General features: G+C 31.0%; 2 protein-coding genes across 2 annotated transcripts in view; both read right to left on the bottom strand.

Annotated features, from left to right (window-relative positions):
* The window catches only part of LOC107447298 (uncharacterized), a 218563-nt gene that overhangs the window by 181321 nt on the left and 12449 nt on the right, over positions 1-24793 (bottom strand). Inside the window, exon 3 of the mRNA XM_071179921.1 lies at positions 23547-23730. Coding sequence (XP_071036022.1) covers positions 23547-23730 — 184 coding nt within the window. The remainder of the gene's footprint in view (positions 1-23546; positions 23731-24793) is intronic.
* Positions 290-9925, bottom strand: LOC107457017 (uncharacterized). Its single transcript, XM_016075046.4, has 6 exons — positions 8761-9925; positions 6975-7095; positions 5431-5561; positions 4325-4374; positions 1038-1174; positions 290-373 (listed from the first exon to the last, which is right to left on the bottom strand). The coding sequence occupies exons 3-6, from the start codon at positions 5529-5531 to the stop codon at positions 290-292; spliced, it is 372 nt and encodes a 123-aa protein (XP_015930532.4). The 5' UTR covers positions 5532-5561; positions 6975-7095; positions 8761-9925.

The following is a 24793-nucleotide window of genomic DNA, read 5'->3' as shown; positions in this document are numbered from 1 at the left end:
AATATGTGTATGCCAATTCTGGCATCACAAGGTAGTTTGCATTTTCTGTTTACCTGTGAAAATTGAAAATAAATATAATTATTTTATTTCAACATACTGAATTTTTATAAAAAGCGGAAAAGCTGAAATTCGAGAGACTAAAGCGGAAATCCGCTAAAAAAGCGGAAAACTCTCATCCCTGTAACAAGCAAGAGCACATTTGCACATTTCTAATGGGGGTGCAATGGAACAAAGGATGTGTCGATTGGTTTACTCACGCCAACCTATGCCAAGATTAAGACAAAACTATTCACCTCACACCCCAATTCGAAGAGACTTTTTCTTGTAACCATAGTATCCCACACAAAGCGAGACTGATGTCTGGAGGAGTTCTCTGGAAAGTCGCACACCAATCTTGACCAAAGATACCAACTCTAGTCATTTATTAAAAAATTATATATTTTAATTGTTAAGCCCCTAACTTAAAAATATAATATGAAATAAAGATATGATTAAAATTTATTTCTTAATAAATTTTTATTATTTTATACAGTTAATTTTTAATTAAAGTTTCTGATTTGAATTATAATAAATTAATAAAAAATCTGAAAAAAATTAATTAATAAAAAAAAAATTACAATACTATAGGACAGTTTTCAATATTTGAACTAAATTATCATTGCAGTTCAATATGGTCTTAATTTTAAAAAAAAATTGCCATTGTTATTAAAAAAAAATATTTTGTTCTGATGTATTTTACACTTTTTTTTCTCTTAATATAATTTTTAAAATTGTTTTTTAAAATTGAATACACCTTTTTATTTGAGCCTGAGGCTCTAAATTGATACACATGGTTCTATCGGCAAAACAGTGCAAAATAATTTCCAAAAACTTTATAAAATAATAAAATAAAATTTATGAAAAATAAAAATATTTTTTAAGTAACACCATTTTCAACATTTTATTAATTCAAAAAAACATTTTGTTTTACTGAAAATTAAAAAACAATATTTTTAAGTAAAAGTATAATTATTTTATATTTTAAAAAAAATACTTACAAGAACATGGTTAGAACATGAGGGTGCAGAACTTATCAAAGGACTTGGTCTAAAGGCTTGTCCTGAAGATTCATTTTGGCTTTGATAATCCATAGCATCAAATATACTACCAGTTTTATTTGTAGTGGCTGATGTTCCTGATAGCAGAATAGAGTTTTTAAAATAAAAACATAGAAAATAATTTGTATCCAATTTTTGTGCTAGTTACGCAAATCAAGAATTAGTAATTTTATCAAAATTGTTAATACCATGGTAAATCAAATAATTTAATTTATTTCAGTTTTAACATTCAATGATATAGATATGAATATTAGATATTGACATTAAACATTACATTGACATTATTGACATTAGATATTGACATTTAACATTCAATGATATAGAATATTAGATATTGACATAAAAGAAAGTCTCGTTTAAATATGAAACTATATATAACATGGAAAACAGTTAAATGCACTTTCAAACAACATATCACTATAAAATCTCAGAGTGAATAAAAGATATGTAAATTTTGAATATCATTAAATTAAATCAAGCCTGTCTATATTTTTACTGGACATATTAGAAATTGTCAAAAAAGAAAATCCAATTTTCAAAAGTAAAAAAACTTTAATCAAATGCATAATTGAATATCCTAAAGGCCATAAAATAATATGCCCCATTTTCCCACAGGTAGAATTTTCTCACTAAACTGTATGTTAGCATAGCTGTCAACATGGATAGTAGAAAAGTAGTCCAATAGATTTTACGAAATAAAATAATTTCATAATTGTGGCATAATATACTAAATATTTTACACACATGAAATATGGATTTTTTTTTTTTTTTAGTCATCAGAATACAATAGCTTTATTAAATTTACAACTAAAATAGGTCTGCAATATTTTCCAGTTATGATTGACATTAAATGAACTTGAGGTGTTATTTATTATGTTTACTCATAATTTTGAATATTAATAAGGATTTAATTCATCAAAGATCATAAGATTTTTTAATTAATTTAAAAAGGGAGTTCAGAATAAAAATAAACTGAGCATTTTAAAACAAAGAAAAAAAAATTCAGCTAATTTCCATAAATGAGGCTTGCTTCACTATTTATTAATAATACTTATTTAAATAATCAAGAAAGAAATAAAGTGCGCAAAAATTCTATTGCAATGAAGAAAAACAATTTGGAAACTTTTTCAGTTTTAGGAAATTTTCTAAATTATACAAGAACTAGGAGAAACTGGCAAAATTCAATAGAGTTGGAAGCCATGATTTTAGTACTGTTTTCAGATAATTATTTTTTAAATATACAGAATTTCCCATAGAAAACAGCACAATAAGCAGAGAAATGTTATTGTGTATTTGGAAATTGTGATACTTTTTTCTTCAAAAACGCTCTTTTGAAGAGCTGTAAATTTTAAATTTTGGCTTATCAGTATATCCCTTGAAATCCTTCAATTCAAAGTAAATGCATTGATCATACTCTTAGAAAACATATGTAGATAGTTTTAAAGACAATTTAACAAACTAAAGTTGTATCCATATAAAAATGTTTCTTTATGCATAAAACATTATTAACTGCAAAAAAAAAAAATATATATATATATATGTCCAAAAATTAGTCAAAAAAGTGCTATTTTTAAACTTGTAAACCATGTTATTATAGATCCCGATGATTAATTTTAAAATTGTATGAATATATGAATATGAATCACATGCATGATTTTAAATTGAGAGAATATGAATCCCGATATGAGGCTTTTAAATCACATGAATATATAACTCTATATCGAATTTAAAAAATGCGAAAATACAAATCATGACGCGTAATTTTTAGATCACGTAAGTACGAATCACGATGCATAATATTAAAATCGCGCGAATATGAATCCCAATGTCTAATTTTTAAAACACATATAAATACGAAAATCGATGTTTCATATTACAACCATAAAAATTTAATCACGACATTGGATTTTAAGCTCGCGTGAATATGAATCGCTACATAGGGTTTTAAAAACGTGTAAATACAAATCGCGATATTGGATTTTTAAATCTCGTAAATAAGAATCGCAATGTACAATATTTAAATCGCCTGAATAAGAATAGAAAAGCTCAACTTTTAAATCAGGTAAATAGAAAAATCGATGTTTGATATTAAAATCGCGGTATTGGATTTTTCAATCTCATAAATAAGAATCATAATGTACGATATTTAAATAGCATAAATTAGAATCGCAATGCACAATTTTTAAATCAGGAAAATACGAAAATCGATGATTGATATTAAAATCGTGTGAATAAGAATCGAGATATTTGCATTGTCTGGACATGGGATTTCTAAAAGACTTGTTTGTTTTGTTTTTTGTTTAGACATAATAAATAAAAATTTACAAGATTAACTGAATGGGCAAATAAATACTTTCACCGCAAATCCACCTCTATATTTTTTTTTCGTTTGCTTTCACGCCAGAAAACAGGAAGCAGTGACGTCTGAATTACGAAAATACGAGCTATCTGGTGGATGGAAAATCATATTCTCTGTGCTTAAAAGCGGAGAAAATAGCCAAAATAAGCAAAAATGGAGAAATGGGGAAGGTAGCTTGGACATAGTTTTAATTTTCTGCTTATCTTTGAAAATCGCAAAAAAATATAATTATTTTTATTTCAACAACTGAATTTTCCAAAAAAAGTGGGATATTTATGGAGAAAAAAAAACGAAACTTTTAGAAGATCTAAGTTTTTGATTTAAAAAAAAAAAAGGCTCAAATTCGAGAAACAAAAGTGAAAACAGTGTGAATCCGCTAAAAAGCAGAAAAATCTTATCCCTGTATAAAGATCAACCAGTATTATCCCAAGGAAATGATTTTTAGAGAAACTTCAGAGGGAGGAATGGGGACTTCAATACTTTGGCTCCACAGAAAATTAAATTCCTCATAAAATATTTTAACTCGTGCAAAACAAATTTCCACGGAAAAATTTAAAAATCTGAAGAAAAAAAAGCGGAATTCCGCGAATCCGCGGAAGAATCACATTCCTGTTATAAGCAAGAGAAAAAAATATACAGCGCTCAACTATTATTTTTTAAAAAAAGTTTTGTATTATATACAATACAATAAATACACCATTATTGCAATTGTAAAATAAAATCTTGATTTGAGTTTTAAAAAATAGCAAATGCACATTAATGCTCGCAGAATACATTTTTTAAAAAAACAACAGAAAAAGAAATGAAAGTGGAATTCAAAAAAAAATTAACACAAGCAATTTTTCTAAACACAAATTTTTTAATGTACCTGCTTTTGAAGTTAACCTATAACTTTCAAAAAGATTTTCTTCAGGAACTCTAAAATAAAAGAATATGCTTAGAAAAAAATACTCATATACTTACTTCAATTTATTACAAGATTAGAAACATTTAAGTGTTCTTATATTTTTTACACATTGTTTCAACAAAAAAACTTTTATTTGTAAACAAAATAAATTAAACCAATCTAAAATAATGAGAATATCTTTTTCCATCATCATACATAGTTCACCTTTGTTTACTTCGGAACACATTATATTAAATAAATAAGAATTATTTGTTTAAACTTTAATGAGCAGTAGCAATTTTAAAAAAATTAAGGTAACTATCTTATTTTGTTAATACATGCAACAACCAAACATGTATCTATGCACAATTGTTTTTAAGTGTTGCATTTATTTTCATATCTTTATCAGACATTTTCATGCCTCACTCTGTTTTTGATTGTTTGGCTCGCAATTTTTAAGGGTTTAATTATGGTTTTTGCTATGCTTCTTTAAATGTTATTTTTTTCATCTTGCAGAAAGGAAAAATAATGCATTGCAGTTATGTGTAAAAGCAATTTAACTTAATTTTTGTGTCATAGCATATTAAAATGGGTGAAATAATTTTAATTTGCCCTACATTGCAATTTGGAATTTCATTAAAAACAATAGCAATAAATGTTTCATACAACAAAAAATAAAAATTAATCTTCAAATACACACCAAAATAGAAAATTAAATAATTGAAAACAAACTACATTAAATTCATTTCAAACTGTTTTTTACTTTAAATTAATTTTTACAGTCAATATTTGTTATAAACTAAAAAAAAAATCAATTTTTATATCTGCAGGCTTATAGACCACTTTTTTTTACTGTAAAAAGATTTAGAGACTAATAATATTAAATATTAAAATAGGTTGAATAGTTTTCATTAAAAATTCCATTATATACTAATTGATAACTTAAGTAAAAATAGACCAAATCAAGTTATAGTGGTGCACCTATGCCTCACTGTGACAATGCAAAATCTAAATACATGTGTATTTTCATATAAATGCATATGTATATACTAATACTACAATATATTATAAAAAATACTGGAAGTTACCTGTCAATATTCTGCTTAGCTAAGGAAATTTTAGGATCTCTTCCAGAATTTTTAAGTAAGCTAGAATTGAAAATACCAGTGGCAAGCTGAAATCCTTTCATTTTACTATCATGCTTGGGTTTTCTAGGTTGCTGTAAGAAAAATTCAAAACAAAATTAATTGAATGACCTAAATTCAAATATAAACAAAAATTTAATTTTTTCTTTTCTTAAAGGAATGAATTAGTAAGTTAAAACACAAAAAAATATATAAGTAACAGTATTAATTTAGTTTACAACTATTTTTCCTTAAAAAATAAATTAATAATTTTCACAAATTTCAAAAAACAAAAAAACACTTAGTTATGAAGTAAGAAACTGTTTCCTAACTTTTAAAAATAATTCTTTATCTCCACTCCAGTATTATTGAGGATAAACTTTATGCACAAGCAAAAAGGCATATTTGTGAAATAAATGTAAGGTACTATTTAATAGATGTAAATTAGTAGAAATTACCTATCACTTAAAACCTAGTTCTGCAGTATAAATTTGTGGAATTAATTAAGTTGCTGTAAGCTTTTTTTAAGTCCATTGTATCATAACAAATTCTTCTTTAAGAAAATAAAAAATTAATTTTGAATGAATTTTTAGAAAAATTTGCAAGTTAGATGCATAATGTATGTTACCATTTCAAAGATTGTAACAAGTACAAGCTACTTATCCAATAAGTTTCTCGATACGAAAATACAATTGTATCATTACGATTTTGTCACCTTTTTTTTTTCGAAGAAAAATTTTATTCTTGATTGCATTTTTAGAATGATTTACAAATAAGATATATAGTGTATGGTACCACTTTAAAGGCAAGTGGAATCTATTTATCTAAAAAAACTTGAAAATTTTGTAAAAAGTAATGGTGAAATAATTTTTTTGAATGTCTATTGTATGATTACACTTTCGGTCACTTTTTTACCAAATTGCAACCTTTTAAAAAATTTAAAAGTCAAATGCATAGTGTATAGGACCATTTAAAAGACTGGTATGGTCAGAAGTTATATGTCTCATAAAATTGGAAGTTTTGTGATACATAAACAGGAAAAAAAAATTTTAGGTGTGCAATCTAGCATTACATTTCAAGTAATCTCATCAACCAAGTAAAGACTTATTTTCAAGAGTCATTATTGGAAAAATTGTTATTGGTGAATCGAACAATATAGTTGATGTCAAATAAAATTGGCTTAATTTGGTAAGATATTTAAGGGACTATGAGTTAAAGATCTCAAATATCCTGCAATTAATAAGATTAGATAAATATTTTAAACATATTATTGTTAATATTCATTTAAAGAAACCTTTTCTAGATCTTAGCATTTAAACAATGTTTATATACTAATTCAAGAAATAAATATAAGTAATAAAACTGAGAAATTATTTTTTTAAAAAGCTTATATTTTAATAAATTAGATCAAAAACGTATATGAGTATTTTTTTCTAACTTATTCTGAAATTTTAAAAATATATCAACGCTGTAACAAAACTTGATATGTAATAATTTTCTACAAATACTTGATCTAATGATTTGAAAAAACTGGACAGTTGTTTTAATGCAGGACCAAATGTGTCAAAAACATGGATTTTTCCTTGAATCCACTTAGACAGTTGAGACTGTATGCGTTTGTCTTTGAACCTGGAAAAGAAAATTTATAAATACAGGTAAGGAAATGACAGACAATATGTCACTGTACAGTTTGGTTATTTTTTATGGTAAATTTTTAATCAGCAAACATACCCAAAATATATAACAATAAAAAGAAAAAATAATTAAAAAAACAATTCAGTTTCCTATTTTTAAAAAAATTATTTTTAGATAAGTTAGTTTTAAGTTGGTGGTCAGTTTACACGTAAAGGTAAGTAAGCATATCATACTAAATAAAAACGCATTCTTAATCAATAAAGATAAATAAAATATATAAAGAGTAAGCTTCTTCCTATATATTATTTGAATTAATATTGAAACAAGAAAGCAAATAAAAATTCTTTATTATCATTTACTATGTAAAATCCCAAAACAGACTGATAAATTGAAAATTTAACATAAAATTTATCCAAAGGATAAAAAAAGAAAAGTTTGCTTCAATCCACTTCAGAAACTAAGTATTTTATTCTTACCAAGTTTCAAAAGTAATTACTGAACAAGTAACAGGTAGCACTGCCCACTGGAAAAAAAAGCATAAAAAATGTTTTCAAATTGCAAGAATAATGTAGCATAATCGGAAGACTAAATTAAGAGACATATGCACAAATATTTCCAGTCAGAAACACCAACTTTTAAAAACTGACTTTGAAAACCTGGCGAGAATAAATATTACATTTCCCAAGCAAAATGAAGTATAACATTATTTTTAAGTTTTACTTAATCTTTATTTTCAAAAGAAAATTCTGGTATCATTTAATATCTACTTAGCATAAGAGCTATTCCACCCACAATTTTTTTATTTTATTAGAATAGTTTCAACTAGTGTGCTCTTCAAATACCACCATATGTAATACTAGGAGCCTGTGTGCTAATCCTAGCCACGGAGAGCTGTGTGCGTGTGATATGATTTCATAATTCAGTATTTTAGAACCAATCACATTTTGATCAGAATAGCACATCATTCAACTACAATGTCTTCCACAATTTAAGATTAGAATATTCTCTTTAATTTTATAAGAAATTCAGTAAATTTTTAGTTAAGAAATTCAAATCTGAATTTAAAGAGTTTCTACCATACATTAATTTTGAAGGATTTGGCCTTGAGCCCCCTAAAATAAACGTTTCCGGTAGTTTCAAATATAAAGATAAGATAAAATGTTCTAATATAAAGATAATACTGTGTCTATATATTTAGTTATTTTCTACATTAAAATTATTATTTTAAGTAATACTTTAAGAAAATTAAGAAATTAAAAAATACTTTAAGTTCAATTTGGTTTAATATATATTTTAAGCAAAAGGAAAAATTTGAACTTCCAAGTCAATTTTAGCTAGGTTACATAAATACTTACTACTACTTTTTCATATAGTTTAAATTCCTGTCTACATACTTATTATCTTATTTATTATTTTAATACAATTTTAGAAGATGAAATGGCAAATTTACCTTCTTTTCTTCCACATATAATTATCAACAGGTATAACATATAGTATAAAAACAATTGCCTTCTATAAGTAGCACAGTAAGAAAAAAAAAAAACATTTGATAATTATATGCACTTAAAATTCCTTAAATTTGTGAATAGAGGCACATGTAAAAATTAAACTTAATAAAAGCACGAGCAAATACTTATGATAGAAAAAATTTTCACAAACCTATTATCACATAATAATATAGCACCAAAATCATCTTTATGTCTTATGACACGACCTATAGCTTGGTTTACAGCTCTAGAGGCTTGTAGAACATACCAATCATTGCCATACAAACCCTATTTTTTTGAAGAAAAAAAAAGTATATCAACAGACTTGTAATACAATTTTCCAAAATTTTAGAGCCCGCAAAGCAAAATTAATGCATTTACTTTACTGTTTAAAACCAATTAAATGATATGCAAACAGTTTCATTTTTTACTATAAACAGATAAGAGTAGGGAAGGTAAAATTATTAAATTTACTTGGTATAAAACTTGAGAATAATTATCACTTAGCTTTGTATACTCTTTTTTACAGGTAAAAATATCAGGTCAAACCTATAACTCCAACTTTCGACCATAGATGTGATACATATTTCAGCTTTCTTCATAATCTGATAGCTTTTCCAGGTGTACAACATTAAAATAACTATATTTTCAACTTACAAGTTTAAAGAAACACAGGGTGTGAAGGCGCATTTAAAAAAAAGTTAAAAATCAAAATAAATGGTTTTAGGGTGTAAAAATAGGTTGTAGAAGAAAAGTTATAACAAAATAACCAACTACATTTATCTAGTTGGGAGACAATAGCTTAAACTTGATTAAGAGACAATAACTTAAACTTGGTTGTGAGACAATAACTTCTCAATAAAGCTAGCTGAACTGTAATTAAGCTGAGATTATAGAAATAATATAATTATTATAACTACAGTGAATAATAATTATAATGATAATAATAATTATTATAACTATAATGGATAATAATTCTAATGAATATTTGCATAAATATTATTGAAATTTGAATTCTAGTAAGTCAAGATTATTCAGGTAGAAAATGCAGAACTTCTCAATTAAATTAAACTGATGCTGTTGCATATCACTTTCAAACTACAGTATAAAATAAATCTAAATTTATAAATAGGAGAGAGCTTTATACAGCTTTTCTTCCTTTACTGCATTTTTAATTATTTATTTTATTCCAAACAAATTTTAAAGATGTGTTACATTTAATATATTGTAACAAACCAATACCCTGTGGTGCCACCTATGTCCCCACCACCGAGACTCAGTTCAAGTTCAGATATGAAACCCTAAACATGACTTTTCCCCTTTCCCCGAGTTTTCTTAAATTTTAATTATTTTTACTTTTTGTTCAAATGTTTTTTATGTTTGTATCTGTGGTTATTAATTAAAATTCTTTATTAAGTGTACTTTTAGTCACTTTTGTCCTAATTTACAATTAATTTGAGCTAGCCGATATTCCTTCACACTACATAAATGGCGGCCCAACTCGTGGCTGTTTTAAAATGTAAGTCATGTTTCATATCAGAACTCGAATTCAATTTTTCTCCTTAGAATCGTTGTATAGTGAAATCTCCATCCTGGAGCAGAAATATTTTGTGTTTTAAGGAAAATAGCTTCATCCAGAAGCAAATGTGAAATTCTCCACCCGGGAGTATTATTTACGTGCATAATCTTCAACCTGAAGAAAACGTAGTAAGCTATTAGTTATGATTTTAATAACTTAAGATAAAAAAAATTATTGAGATAAAAACTATTATGAAGTGCGAATTATTATAGCCTTGATAACTTTTGGAACTGTGAATAATTGATATTGTATGAAAATAATAAGTTACTGTATAACTTATTGGTTAGATTGATCCGAATCTCATAATTTTGATTCATCAGAATCATATTAAATATTCGTTGTAGAGAGAAGGCTTTGTTCTAAATATATCATCATTTCCAAAAGTTTTCAAAGGAGTATTTATGTTTCATCGAAAATTTAAAGAATTAAATATTTAGTTCATAGTTTCTTTGACATCAGATCAATTTATGTTGTGGAAATTTTGTTTTCAAAACAAAACTATAATCTAAGCGAAACTGATTGTTTATTTAATTAAATATCGAAACTGATACAAATGTTTATTTAACTAAATATCGAAACCTACGATATTTTTGTGAATAAGAATAAAATAATTATATGACACATATTATCAGTCTATATATGAAGAAATATATATTGGAACATGTGTTGTTCTGTTTAGTAAGATAGATTTGTTTATAGATTCAATTCTAATTGTTTAAAGAAGCATAATTTTGTTATTTATTCTGAATTGATAAGCGATCATTTATATATATATACATTTTTATATGAAAATCATTTTTGCTAGAAATACATTTTTCTTTACTTGAATGGCGTCTAGTAATTGAAATGCTGTTTTGTTTTGGTGAATTCTTATTCATTCTTTAAAGAAAGAAAATTGCTGACTCTGAAAAAGATTAATGTAAACGTATTAGCTGTTTTCAATTGAAAAAGGATACTTAGTGATTTATTATTCTTCGCTGAATATTTTGTATGATTGTTTTTAACTTTCATATGGTTTTGTGGTTAATTATATATTCACTTTCAAAGTGAAAGATTAATAAATTGGTCATTTTATTGCTTATTGATTGATGCTATTCAAATGATTTTGTTCTTAAATAAATTTTGCGATGTGATAAATAGAATATGATGGTTCATCTGATTAATATTTTTCGGTGAATTACAAGAATGCTGAATATTTAAAAGAAATTCAAATCAATATAGATGAGTTGTGTATTGATATTTATTTAACTTAAAAAAATATTCTGTTTCTGTCAAGGCATAAGTATTACATCATACAGTGTCAACAATTCAAATATATTTTCATGATATTCATATTAATTATTATTTTATGTATATCAATTTTATTATGCATATTAATTTTTTTTTGCAATTTTAATAGAAAAATAGTGTATTTTATTGTATGTTAATACAAGTTATTAGTAGTACCCCCATTCCCCCCTTAATCCATTTAAGTTACACCGATGGACATTTGAAGAAACTGTTTTTATAAGAAATAAACTCATTTACCTGTTCAGGATGTCCTATTTAGGAAAGGGTCGTAAGAGTGATTTGAAATTACTAGCATCAGAGCTTGGTTTACAAGTTACAGAAGATTTGAAAGTAATTCAATTGCGTGATTTGATTTTAAATTCTACTTCATACAATGAGGAATTTACGAGAAATATGTTAGATACTATATTGGAGGATCGTTTAGCAACCGAAAAGGAAGAAGAAAGACTTAAACTGATTGAGCAAAAAACAGCTGAAGACAATGCTTTAAAGATGGCCGAAGAAGAAAGGTTGGATAAAGAACGTACTTTCGAATTGGAAAAACTAAAACTTCAACTCGAAGTTAATCAGAATTTGCAGAGACCATCTGTTGCTCAAGAAGCAGAGCAACCAAAGTTTGATTTAAGTCGTATACTTCCGAAGTTCAACCCTAAAGACGATGAGATCGGTCTTTACCTAACCGTTTTTGAACGTCAACTGAAATTTGTTAATATACCTGAAACAAACTGGATCCCATATCTGATTGGTTCATTACCCCCAGAAATAAATCAACTAGTTGCTAGAGAAAGTGAAGAAGATTCAAAGGATTACGCAAAGATGAAAGATATGCTGTTGAAGCGTTATAGACTGACGGCTGATAGATTTCGACAACTGTTTTCTCAACACAATAAAGGTGCAGATAAAACATATAAGGATTTTGCTTTTGAACTGAAATCTTATTTTGAAGGATGGCTTACTTAGTTGAACATCTCCAAATTCGATCAACTTCAAGATTTGATCATTGCTGATCAAATAAAGAAAAAGACACCTCCAGATGTCAAGGAACATTTTCTGGATACTTGGTCAGAGCTGAATGATCCATTGATTTTAGCCGATAAGCTTGATTATTTTTAAAATATGAAATATAGCATGAAGAAAAATGGACCCGCCATTGCCAAGAAATCATATTCTAAAGAAAACTCCAAATTTGTTCAAGATAAGCGATTTAAATCTCCTAATCCTAGAGAGAGTCCCCAAACCAGAAATGCGAATTTTGAAGGTTCGAAATCTTATAATGCCCGACCAGAAAAAAAAACTTCTATACATTGCTATGGTTGTGGTAATCCTGGATTTATTCAATCAAAGTGCCCTAAATGTAATAAGTTTAAAGAAGAAACAAAACCTATTGTGAACTATATTAACCTGTATGCAGTTGAATCAACGAATGTGCCGTCTAGTTCAATCTTTTTAAATGCTTGTGGAGAGAGAGCAGCTTTTTGCGCTGATACCGGAGCATCCAATTCTATTGCTGGAGAAAGATTCTATAAACTGTTGAAAGACAAAGGTTTTATCTTTAACAAAAAGAATATTACGATGGTATTTGCTGATGGTAAAGAGAGAAATGTCCAAGCTTTAACTACGACAGTTAATCTTAATGTAGAAGGAAAGATAATCCCTGTGGAATTCATCGCTTTGCCAAAAGCTAAAGGTAATCGAACATTACTAGGGACTGATTTTCTGCATGCTGCTGGAATAGTGCTCAACATCCAGAATGGCACTTGGCATTTCATCGAAAATCCTGAGAAGCAGTATCTCTTTTACAAAGAACCATCTGAAGGTAAAGTGGCCCCATAGGTAATAGCATCTCAGAAAATAAAATCTCCAGAGACATCGAAGTCCACAGACGATCCTGTTGCTAAATTAGAAACATCTGATGCCGTAAAATTAAGAGATGAAGAAGGAAAGCACTTATCAAAAGAGCAACAATATGAAATAAACTCCTTGTTAGAAGAATACAAAACTATCTTTCAGCCAGGGGGAGATGCTACTCCTTATATTGAACACCGAATTCAAACTGGAAATAGCTTACCTGTTGCTGAACCTCCCTATAGAATGACCCCTGCTAAAAAAGAATTGTTGAAGAAAGAGCTAGATTCATTACTAGCTGAAGGTATTATTGAGGAATGCGAATCTCCATACGCTAGTCCTGTGGTGTTGGTTCCTAAACCTAACGGTTCAATCAGACTTTGTGTAGATTACAGGAAACTGAACTCTACTACCATTACCGATACCTATCCATTACCAAGGATGGATGATTTGTTAACTGAGGCCAAATCAACAAAGTTCATGTCCACGATAGACCTAAGAGCGGGTTATCATCAGATAAAGGTCAATGATGCAGATCAAGAGAAGACAGCCTTTATTTGTCCATTTGGTACTTACAAATATTTGCGAATGCCTTTTGGTTTACGCAATGCGCCTGCCACCTTTCAACGTCTTATTGACAAATTTCAATCTGGACTGAAAGAGGTGTTTGCACTATCGTTCCTAGATGATATTATAGTGTTATCTGAGACTTTTGATGGACATTCATCAGATTTACGAAAAGTGTTTGAAAGACTTTCTATGTTCAAACTCAACGCTAACAGGGGCAAGTGCCATTTTGCTTGTGACCGAGTTAAATATTTAGGTCACTGGATAACTCAAGAAGGTGTAGAAGTTGATGGCGATAAAGTATCTTCAATTCAAAGAATTCCTGAGCCAACCTGTGCAAAGGAAGTTCAGTCCTTTTTACAGACTTGTTCCTGGTTTCGTAGATATGTCCCTCATTTTTCCGAAGTAGCAAGACCCCTAAGTGACTTAACAAAAAAGAATAAACAATGGACATGGGGTGAAAATGAACAGAAATCATTCGAGGAGTTGAAATAAAGGTTGACTTCACCACCTGTGTTATCTCAACCTGATGGAACTAAACCATTCTATATTAAATCTGATGCCAGCAATTATGCTCTTGGAGCCGTTCTCGTCCAAGGCGAAGGCCCAGAAGAACATATTATTGAGTATGCAAGTCGATTACTAAGTTCAGCTGAAAGAAATTATTCAACTACCGAAAGAGAGGCTCTTGCAGTAGTTTGGGCCCTTGATAAGTTCCGTGGCTATGTGGAAAATCAAGAAATTATAATTGCATCAGATCATCAACCGCTGAAGTGGTTAATGAGTATCAAATCACCATCTGGTCGCTTGGCTCGATGGGCTCTTCAAATTCAATCATATCATCCAAAAATTCTTTATACTCCTGGGAAATCGAATGTAATAGCAGACCTTCTTTCTAGACCAACTTATGAAATTAAAGACTTAATTTGTGAACATTCAAGTACAGATTCCTGCCAAATCTGTGCTGTATCAATTGAAATCCCCACTACTACTCCAGCCGAATTACGTCAATCACAGCTGGAAGATGATGAACTTCGAAAAATCATTGAAGCTTTTGAGAAACCTGAGAAATCAGTAGACTTTGCCACCTGGACTGGTCGTGGTTANAGACTGACGGCTGATAGATTTCGACAACTGTTTTCTCAACACAATAAAGGTGCAGATAAAACATATAAGGATTTTGCTTTTGAACTGAAATCTTATTTTGAAGGATGGCTTACTGAGTTGAACATCTCCAAATTCGATCAACTTCAAGATTTGATCATTGCTGATCAAATAAAGAAAAAGACACCTCCTGATGTCAAGGAACATTTTCTGGATACTTGGTCAGAGCTGAATGATCCATTGATTTTAGCCGATAAGCTTGATTATTTTGAAAATATGAAATATAGCATGAAGAAAAATGGACCCCCCATTGCCAAGAAGTCATATTTTAAAGAAAACGCAAAATTTGTTCAAGATAGGCGATTTAAATCTCCTAATCCTAGAGAGAGTCCCCAAACCAGAAATGCGAATTTTGAAGGTTCGAAATCTTATAATGCCCGACCAGAAAGAAAAACTTCTATACATTGCTATGGTTGTGGTAATCCTGGATTTATTCAATCAAAGTGCCCTAAATGTAAAAAGTTTAAAGAAGAAACAAAACCTATTGTGAACTATATTAACCTGTATGCAGTTGAATCAACGAATTTGCCGTCTAGTTCAATCTTTTTAAATGTTTGTGGAGAGAGAGCAGCTTTTTGCGCTGATACCGGAGCATCCAATTCTATTGCTGGAGAGAGATTCTATAAACTGTTGAAAGACAAAGGTTTTATCTTTAACAAAAAGAATATTACGATGGTATTTGCTGATGGTAAAGAGAGAAATGTCCAAGCTTTAACTACGACAGTTAATCTTAATGTAGAAGGAAAGATAATCCCTGTGGAATTCATCGCTTTGCCAGAAGCTAAAGGTAATCGAACATTACTAGGGACTGATTTTCTGCATGCTGCTGGAATAGTGCTCAACATCCAAAATGGCACTTGGCATTTCAGCGAAAGTCCTGAGAAGCAGTATCTCTTTTACAAAGAACCATCTGAAAGTAAAGTGGCTCCAAAGGTAATAGCATCTCAGAAAATAACATATCCAGAGACATCGAAGTCCACAGACGATCCTGTTGCTAAATTAGAAACATCTGATGCCGTAAAATTAAGAGATGACGAAGGAAAGTACTTATCAAAAGAGCAACAATATGAAATAAACTCCTTGTTAGAAGAATACAAAACTATCTTTCGGCCAGGGGGAGATGCCACTCCTTATATTGAACACCGAATTCAAACTGGAAATAGCTTACCTGTTGCTGAACCTCCCTATAGAATGACCCCTGCTAAAAAAGAATTGTTGAAGAAAGAGCTAGATTCATTACTGGCTGAAGGTATTATTGAGGAATGCGAATCTCCATACGCTAGTCCAGTGGTGTTGGTTCCTAAACCTAATGGTTCAATCAGACTTTGTGTAGATTACCGGAAACTGAACTCTACTACCATTCCCGATACCTATCCATTACCAAGGATGGATGATTTGTTAACTGAGGCCAAATCAACAAAGTTCATGTCCAGGATAGACCTAAGAGCGGGTTATCATCAGATAAAGGTCAATGATGCAGGTCAGAGAAGACAGCCTCTGTTTGTCCATTTGGTACGTACAAATATTTGCGAATGCCTTTTGGTTTACGCAATGCGCCTGCCACCTTCCAACGTCTTATTGACACCTTCCAACGTCTTATTGACAAATTTCGATCTGGACTAAAAGAGGTGTTTGCACTATCGTTCCTAGATGATACATATTATAGTGTTATCTGAGACTTTTGATGGACATTTATCAGATTTACGAGAAGTGTTTGAAAGACTTTCTATGTTCAAACTCAACGCTAACAGGGGCAAGTGCCATTTTGCTTGTGACCGAGTTAAATATTTAGGTCACTGGATAACTCAAAAAGGTGTAGAGGTTGATGGCGATAAAGTATCTTCAATTCAAAGAATTCCTGAGCCAACCTGTGCGAAGGAAGTTCAGTTCTTTTTACAGACTTGTTCCTGGTTTCGTAGATATGTCCCTCATTTTTCCGAAGTATCAAGACCCCTAAGTGACTTAACAAAAAAGAATAAACAATGGACATGGGGTAAAAATGAACAGAAATCATTCGAGGAGTTGGAGAGAAGGTTGACTTCACCACCTGTGTTATCTCAACCTGATGGAACTAAACCGTTCTATATTAAAACTGATGCCAGCAATTATGCTCTTGGAGCAGTTCTCGTCCAAGGCGAAGGCCCAGAAGAACATGTTATTGAGTATGCAAGTCGATTGCTAAGTTCAGCTGAAAGAAATTATTCAACTACCGAAACAGAGGCTCTTGCAGTAGTTTGGGCCCTTGATAAGTTCCGTGGCTATGTGGCAAATCAAGAAATTATAATTGCATCAGATCACCAACCCCTCAAGTGGTTAATGAGTATCAAATCACCATCTGGCCGCCTGGCTCGATGGGCTCTTCAAATTCAATCATATCATCCAAAAATTCTTTATACTCCTGGGAAATCGAATGTAATAGCAGACCTTCTTTCCAGACCAACTTATGAAATTAAAGACTTGATTTGTGAACATTCAAGTACAGATTCCTGCCAAATCTGTGCTGTATCAATTGAAATCCCCACTACTACTCCAGCTCAATTACGTCAATCACAGCTGGAAGATGATGAACTTCGAAAAATCATTGAAGCTTTTGAGAAACCTGAGAAATCAGTAGACTTTGCCACCTGGACTGGTCGTGGTTACATCATGAACAGAGGAGTGCTATACCGGTACTCGCCAGATTCAGACGAAGAAGAGGCGCAACTTGTCATACCCCAACAAAGAAAAACAGAAATTCTTAAAGAATATCACGATTCACCAATGTCAGGTCACTTTGGATCTGAAGGAACATTTCACCGTATCGCCAAAAGATACTACTGGGTTGGAATGAGAAAAGATATAGCGGACTATGTTAAAAGCTGCGTTGAGTGCTGTCGCTACAAGCCATCTAATCAAAAGCCTTCTGGTTTACTTCAAACTCCTGTTTATGCTCAACGCTTTGAGACTCTGTCAATTGATCTTTTCGGTCCTCTTCCAGAAACACCAACTGGTGAGAAATGGATTTTTATTGCCCAGGACTATGCTACAAAGTGGACAGAACTATTTGCGTTAAAGGAAGCAACAGCCAGAGAGTGTGCCACAACTCTCATGGAAGAAGTCTTACTTCGATTTGGGTTACCCAGGAAAATAATATGTGACAACGGTGCTCAGTTTACAAGTGCTGTCATGCAACAGCTATGCTATATCCTGAATATTGACCAATGTCTGACTCCTGTCTATCATCCTCAGTCTAACCCAGTGGAACGAAAGAACAGAGACTTAAAAACTCGTTTGGCCATACTTGTTGGTAATAACCATCAATCATGGAAAGAAAAGTTGCCATTCATAAGGTTTTCCTTAAACACAGCCAAATGTGAATCAACAGGACAATCTGCCGCCTTTCTCCAATTTGCACGAGAATTACGAACACTTGATGATGTTAAACATGACATAAAAGCAGTTATTGAGAATGATAATTTCGTTCCGGAAATAACTCCTTATTTGAAGCGTTTTGCCAGAACTGTACACCAAGTTCAGGAGAGAGTTGAGAAACATCAGGATAAACAAAAGAAATATGCTGATATGAGACGCCGAGAAAATCCTATATTCAACTGTGGAGACAAAGTTTGGGTTAGCCTCCATCCTGTTAGCAAGGGGCATCTAAAGAAAACTAGTAAATTCATGCCAAAGAGAGATGGCCCTTACGTCATTGTTGCTATAAGATCACCAACAACGTTTGATATTGCTGATCCCAATGAACCAGATAAGATTCTTGGCAAATACCATGTGTCAGCCCTAACCCCATTTCAAGAACAGAATAAGTTTCGTGTTGCACATCAGATAACTCCTGTGGCTCCCTTGAGAAAAAGAGGGCGCCCAAAACGCCTACAAGATGTTCAAGTAGCTACCGGTATTCCAACTAAATCTCCACCTTCTGCTCTAAATAGACACAAAAATGTTCCTGACTCCTTGCCGAGACGTCTAAGAAGTCAGAGGGGGAGTTTGTAACGGGTAGTTTATTTGTAGCACTAGATGGCGCTACCCCTCTACCCCAAAGGCAATAACAACTATTTTTTCTGACTTAATATATAAGTGATGACGCAGGACAAGCTCTGCGAACCACCCTGGTTCCCCTTTCCTACTCATTTGATTAAAAACTTTCTAGTTAAATTATATTAGTTAATGTTATATTTTTCTTTTACTCTTTATTGTTAAATGTTTAATGTGATTTTATAATTAAAAATATTGAGCTCATAGTGATGATATTTTATTTCATCATCCTGCGTCTACAAGCGTACAATTCTTTCTCTCTAATATTATTCAACATCATAAATTCCGATTTTCTCCTTCTAAAAAGATCAAAGTTAGGTCAATTAAAAAATATATATGGCTGCTCTTTATTATTTGGTATTATCCACTACTCTTACAGAAAAACTTTTATTTATGTATTTTTTAGATTCTGAATAAATTTATTTACAAAAAAGGTGAAATTTTGTTCATCCTCAAATTTTTTCGTTTCTTCTTTTATTTTTTGAGGGAGGGAGGGCTTAAAGAAAAAAGTAAAAGATAATTTAATAAATGATTTCTTTATTTTACATACTTTTCTATTATTCACATTCTTATACCATTTTATTGTACTCTAGTTACAATTACTACAATTACAATTAAGGACTATAAATCATCAAACTACCAATCTGAAGTTACTCAACTCCGTTGATCAAAAAACTGCAAAACAGAGCCATTTACTAAACAAGTAAGATACTTATTTGCAAAAAAAGTGTTTAAAAGACAGATTACTTTATTCTGAACAAAATTAAAAAAAATTATTGCTCTATGACAAATCTGTGAGTAACAGTCATTAATAGCCTTTGATATATGAATCAAAATGCTGGTAAATGCGCCATTTTGTTAAAAATATAAATGCTTATAACTTTTAAATCCCTTAATCGATTCAAATATAATTGATATTTTTGACATCAGCATCAAAAATTCTATAATAGTACAATTTTTTTATCAAAATCTGAGATGGTGGGTGCATTTCTGAAAAATCCTTTATGATTTGACGTGGAATGATCCAAATATATACTAAGTCTAATTAAGTACCACNTGTTAAAAATATAAATGCTTATAACTTTTAAATCCCTTAATAGATTCAAATATAATTGATATTTTTGACATCAGCATCAAAAATTCTATAACAGTACAATTTTTTATCAAAATCTGAGATGGTGGGTGCATTTCTAAAAAATTCTTTATGATTTGACGTGGAATGATCCAAATATATACTAAGTCTAATTAAGTACCACTGTCCTGTATGCCCAACATCAATATTTTTTTAAGGTCAAGTACTACTGCCCAGTATGCATTTAACCGTTACTCCGAACACTGATGTTTCATCTAATCTATCCTCAGCAGATATTAAAATATCGAATATATATAATTATTTCAACGAATAAATTAATATCAAATCGGATATAAAAATAGTTTGGATATTCACCAAAGGGACAATGTGATTGTTGATATTCACCGGTGAAATTCGACATTCTCTTGATTTTGGTAATCCACAGCAACAATTATAAAGTCATTATAAATTTTCAATTCAGTATTATCGAACATTCTGAAGAGAATGTTTAGAACAGATAGTTCCAACGAATGACCGACTTATTTCAAAATTAAAAATATTAGAAACAAATGTTATGCCTATAAACGGTATGCTAGTTGTTAATATTTTACGCAGAAATATTAGCACTCATCTTCCCCTCCCATATAGCACTCATCTTCCGAAACCTTTCCCTAGGACCTCCCAAATGCATCCCTTTCTTCCGAGGGAAGGCGCGAATAAATAGGGGAAAGCCGAGGGAAATTCCATTCTAACATTCCTACACTTAGGAAGTCCTTCGGAAACATCGCCTACGGATATTCCTCCACCGGTCATCCGCTAGAAATCAATCCAATGGATTTTTCTCCCTGGTTATTCCGTAGGAGCATCATAATTACTTATGTCTGTGCGTGCAACCGGCTGAGCAATTGCGCATGCGCTAGATGTGCTTGACTAGAATTTAATTCTCACCAAAGAATTTTTGAAAAGTAACCCTGCTGAAGAAATTGCGCGGAGGTATACATAGTTTGTTGCTTACAGGTGTAATCAAGTGTAGCTATGTTGACTGTTGTAATTTTGAGCTCTTCATTTATGATTCAGTAAATAAAGTAAGTTAATCGTTTTGAATAATTTTTTTCAGTTTATAATATTGTATCTATGTATTTTAAACGTTTACCACATTTTATAATTCTAATTATCTGTGTTAAAGTAGTTAATGATTTCCACGTTACTGAGTTAGGCCTAGTAACATACTTGTTCTCCGATTTTATCTTTGATATAATAAGAAATGTCTGTTAATAAAAAGAGTATTATTTTAAAGATACGATAGTTTATTATTTTGTATATAAAAACTATTAATCAATAAAAAAATTTCTAAACTGTTTAATTCTTTTATGTGTGTAGAAAAGGTAAAATATAATAAAAGGTAGGTGTCAATGAACCATCATTTACAATTAAAAGGTTTTCAATTGTAAATGATGGTACATTGACATTGATAATTACTTTTCTTTAAAATTATATAACCGTATGTCGTAATGTGGTAATTGTAGACTTGTATATTACATTGAATTAAACTTAAGTTAATATAAAATAGCACTGTAATAAATCTATCAAATGTTATCTGATACATTTATTGTTTCATTAATGGTGTAGTTTTCACTAAATGATGTATTTAGCGACATATTTTCAACTGAATCAACTTGTGCAAAGTGCCAGTAAAGTTAAGATTATTTTATAATTATTTATATTTTTCATCAATAATTGATGAAATACCAGAATGCATGTAAGTACAGTAAGATTTCCTAAGCAGAGGTTGTGCAAGCATTACCTTTAACTGTAGAGAAGTGATCAAGTTTAGCGATTATCTATGATGCACAATGGCTCAGTGGGGCTTTAGTGAGGGAACTTGTTTATTATTTTGATATCAAGTCTTTCCTTCTATTGTCCCTTCTAAGCCGCATCGTTTGATTTCCACAAACAACTTGGAGTTTTTGGGAATCTAATAATGTAGATGTATTAGTAAGTATAATTATATGTATTAGTAGCCTAAGGGAAAACCATAAGATTCAAATCTACCTCAGCACTTCCTAAAGAGAGTACCCGAAGAAAGTATGCGACCTTGAAACTTCCTCAGTTCTTCCTTAGGAGACTGCCCGGGGAAAGCCATCGGAAAGTATGAGACCTTGAAACTTCCTCATCATTCTTCCTCGGCTCCTCCTATGGAGTGACTTTCGGGAAGCCCGCCGGAGGAACTGAGGAATTGAAAGGTGCGGACATTTTGCATTACTGAGGAGCTCCGCGGGAGGAATTCGGGAAAAGTCGGGAGCTCCGGGGGAGGTTGAGCGATTCCTCCGTGGGAGCTACTACGGAAGAATTTTTGCTGTGAATGGGAATTTTGTTACAAATTAATAGCAAAATAATGTCTCCCTTTTTTTTTAAATTTGGTTGAAATAAAATCGATCTTGTATTTTTTTTAAAATTAGGCATGTAAAAATTTGAGTTCTCACTTTTTCGACTTGTAAACATATACCGTGTTTTGTTATTTTCTTTTCTTGTTGCAATTATTGCTAGGAATTTTTGTTTTGTTCTTTCTAAATCCCGATGTCTTACATTGCTCAATTAATTATTTACATTCTCCAGAATCTTTGAAAAACACCGATATTATTACGGTACGCAAAATTCGAATCACGGATTCAATAAATAATTCTATGACACGCTCGTTTTACGGCGATTCCTTAATCCATGCGGTATTTGAATCGTTCTTTCGACAGTTATTGTTATGAATTTTCTCATTTTTTTAGAAAAACAAATCCCAATGTTTTTTTATAAAATTAATTATACGCGAAACTTAAATCAATTGTTTACTTTTAATGTGACGATTTCATCGTTTTTTCAACTTTTTATTGCTAGAGCTACCAAATTCCGCAGGTTTTTTTAAATCCCGGTTATTTCTCAATTAATATTATTTCGACACGTAAAATTTAAATTGCAAATTTCAATAATAACTTTTTGACGCGCTCACTTTACGCCGATACTATCGAAACACTGTGTAGTGTTTATAATCGGTGGTCATACAAAGTTTACTGTGACCATCGGTGCTCCAATAATTATTTGAGAATCGTCTGGAGAAAACGTCAAGTCACCACAAGAATCGAATCATAGTTATATCGTAGTGCAGCCAATCTAAGGAATACAAAATCATCCGTTTCATTTAGGGATGATTTGCCTGATCATCAATGTTTAAAGATGAATCTTAACTCTTAGCAATAGTCTTAAAAAATATTTGGTTGCAACTAAACTTCTAAAGCTAGTTTCTCACGGTAAACTTATTGCCCTTAACTTGAATTAGATGGAGTAGAAAAGTAGAATAGAATGCAAATATTACGAAAGAAAATACGATGCAGATAAATGTTGAAAAATAACTGATTAACATTACTTGGAGCACTTGTTCTAGCAATTTCCAATCTTTGATTTTGAGGGGAATCGAATTTTTTCATGCTCTTTCGAAACACTATGTCCGCATCTTTTAAGGTAGGATCTACTACCAGCATGCCTTTATAGCCACCATACCGTATCTGAAATGCACTGCAGAGTTTATCATGGCCCAGAGCATTGCGCACCTATAGGGAAGGAAATGGAATAAGCTCTCTCTGTCTCTTTATATAATAATTACATATAACACAAAAATTTTTTAAGTTTTTTATGTTTATTTCTTTATCTAAATGAATGGTAGAATTAATTAATTAATATTTTAAGTTTTCTATTAGCGAAGTATGGGAATCGGAGAAATCCCTCGACCTATTTTTTGAACGAGTCATAAGAAATAATAACTCCCATTTAACATGTGACTTGACTAAGAGTTCATCGAGACTTGTTTGCAAGACTTTCCCTAATTTTTATTCAGAAGCAGTTGGATTTTATGTCTCTTGAGAATGGGATACCTGCAAGTGACGTAGTGTGGATACCTCAATCTTGATTGGTTGGTGAAACGTGGTATATGTTAACTTTAGCAACTGTTCATTCCATTCTATTACGAGTAAGACAAGCCATAGCTACCGAGAAATAACGCCGTTGAGATCACCAAGGTCTTTCAGTGACGTCACAAACAATGGTGTTTAGTTGATAAGCGATTAACCGCCAATTTCAAATATTTGTCACTCATTGAATTTTATCAGGGATAGAATTCAATGCACAGATAACACTAATTGAGATATTTGCAAAAGACCGGGAGAGCTGTATTAAGTTCATCGAGTTTTGAGCGTTTGTTGTGAGAGCTGTATTAATTTCAGATCTGTGAGTGTGGTCTCTGCTGTGTTGCTATTAGCAGAAGAGTGTGTGCAGGATCCCGTTGTGTGTGAGATTGAGTAGCAACAGAGTGAGGTGAAGCAATCACAAATAACACGTCAACTGTTCAATGTGGACCATTCATCGAAGAGGGCGTTACTTTCGATGTAGGCGAGTTCATATCACTTCCGCAGGTCACCAATGTGGGAAGAGAAGTTTAAGACTATGTCAATCTTCTTCTGTCAAAAGGTACCCTAAGATAAAATCGAGTGACTGACTGATACGGTATTTATGGAGCACCTAACCAAGGTTATCTTCCTCATCGGAATTAAAACAATTGAGGGAGAGGAACTGAATCGAGTTAGCATATCTTTTATACTAGTGAATTGATGTTTAATA

This window comes from Parasteatoda tepidariorum, chromosome 4 (genome assembly GCF_043381705.1).
Source record: "Parasteatoda tepidariorum isolate YZ-2023 chromosome 4, CAS_Ptep_4.0, whole genome shotgun sequence".
NCBI lineage: Eukaryota > Metazoa > Arthropoda > Arachnida > Araneae > Theridiidae > Parasteatoda > Parasteatoda tepidariorum.
This window is presented reverse-complemented; position numbering and strand designations above follow the sequence as displayed.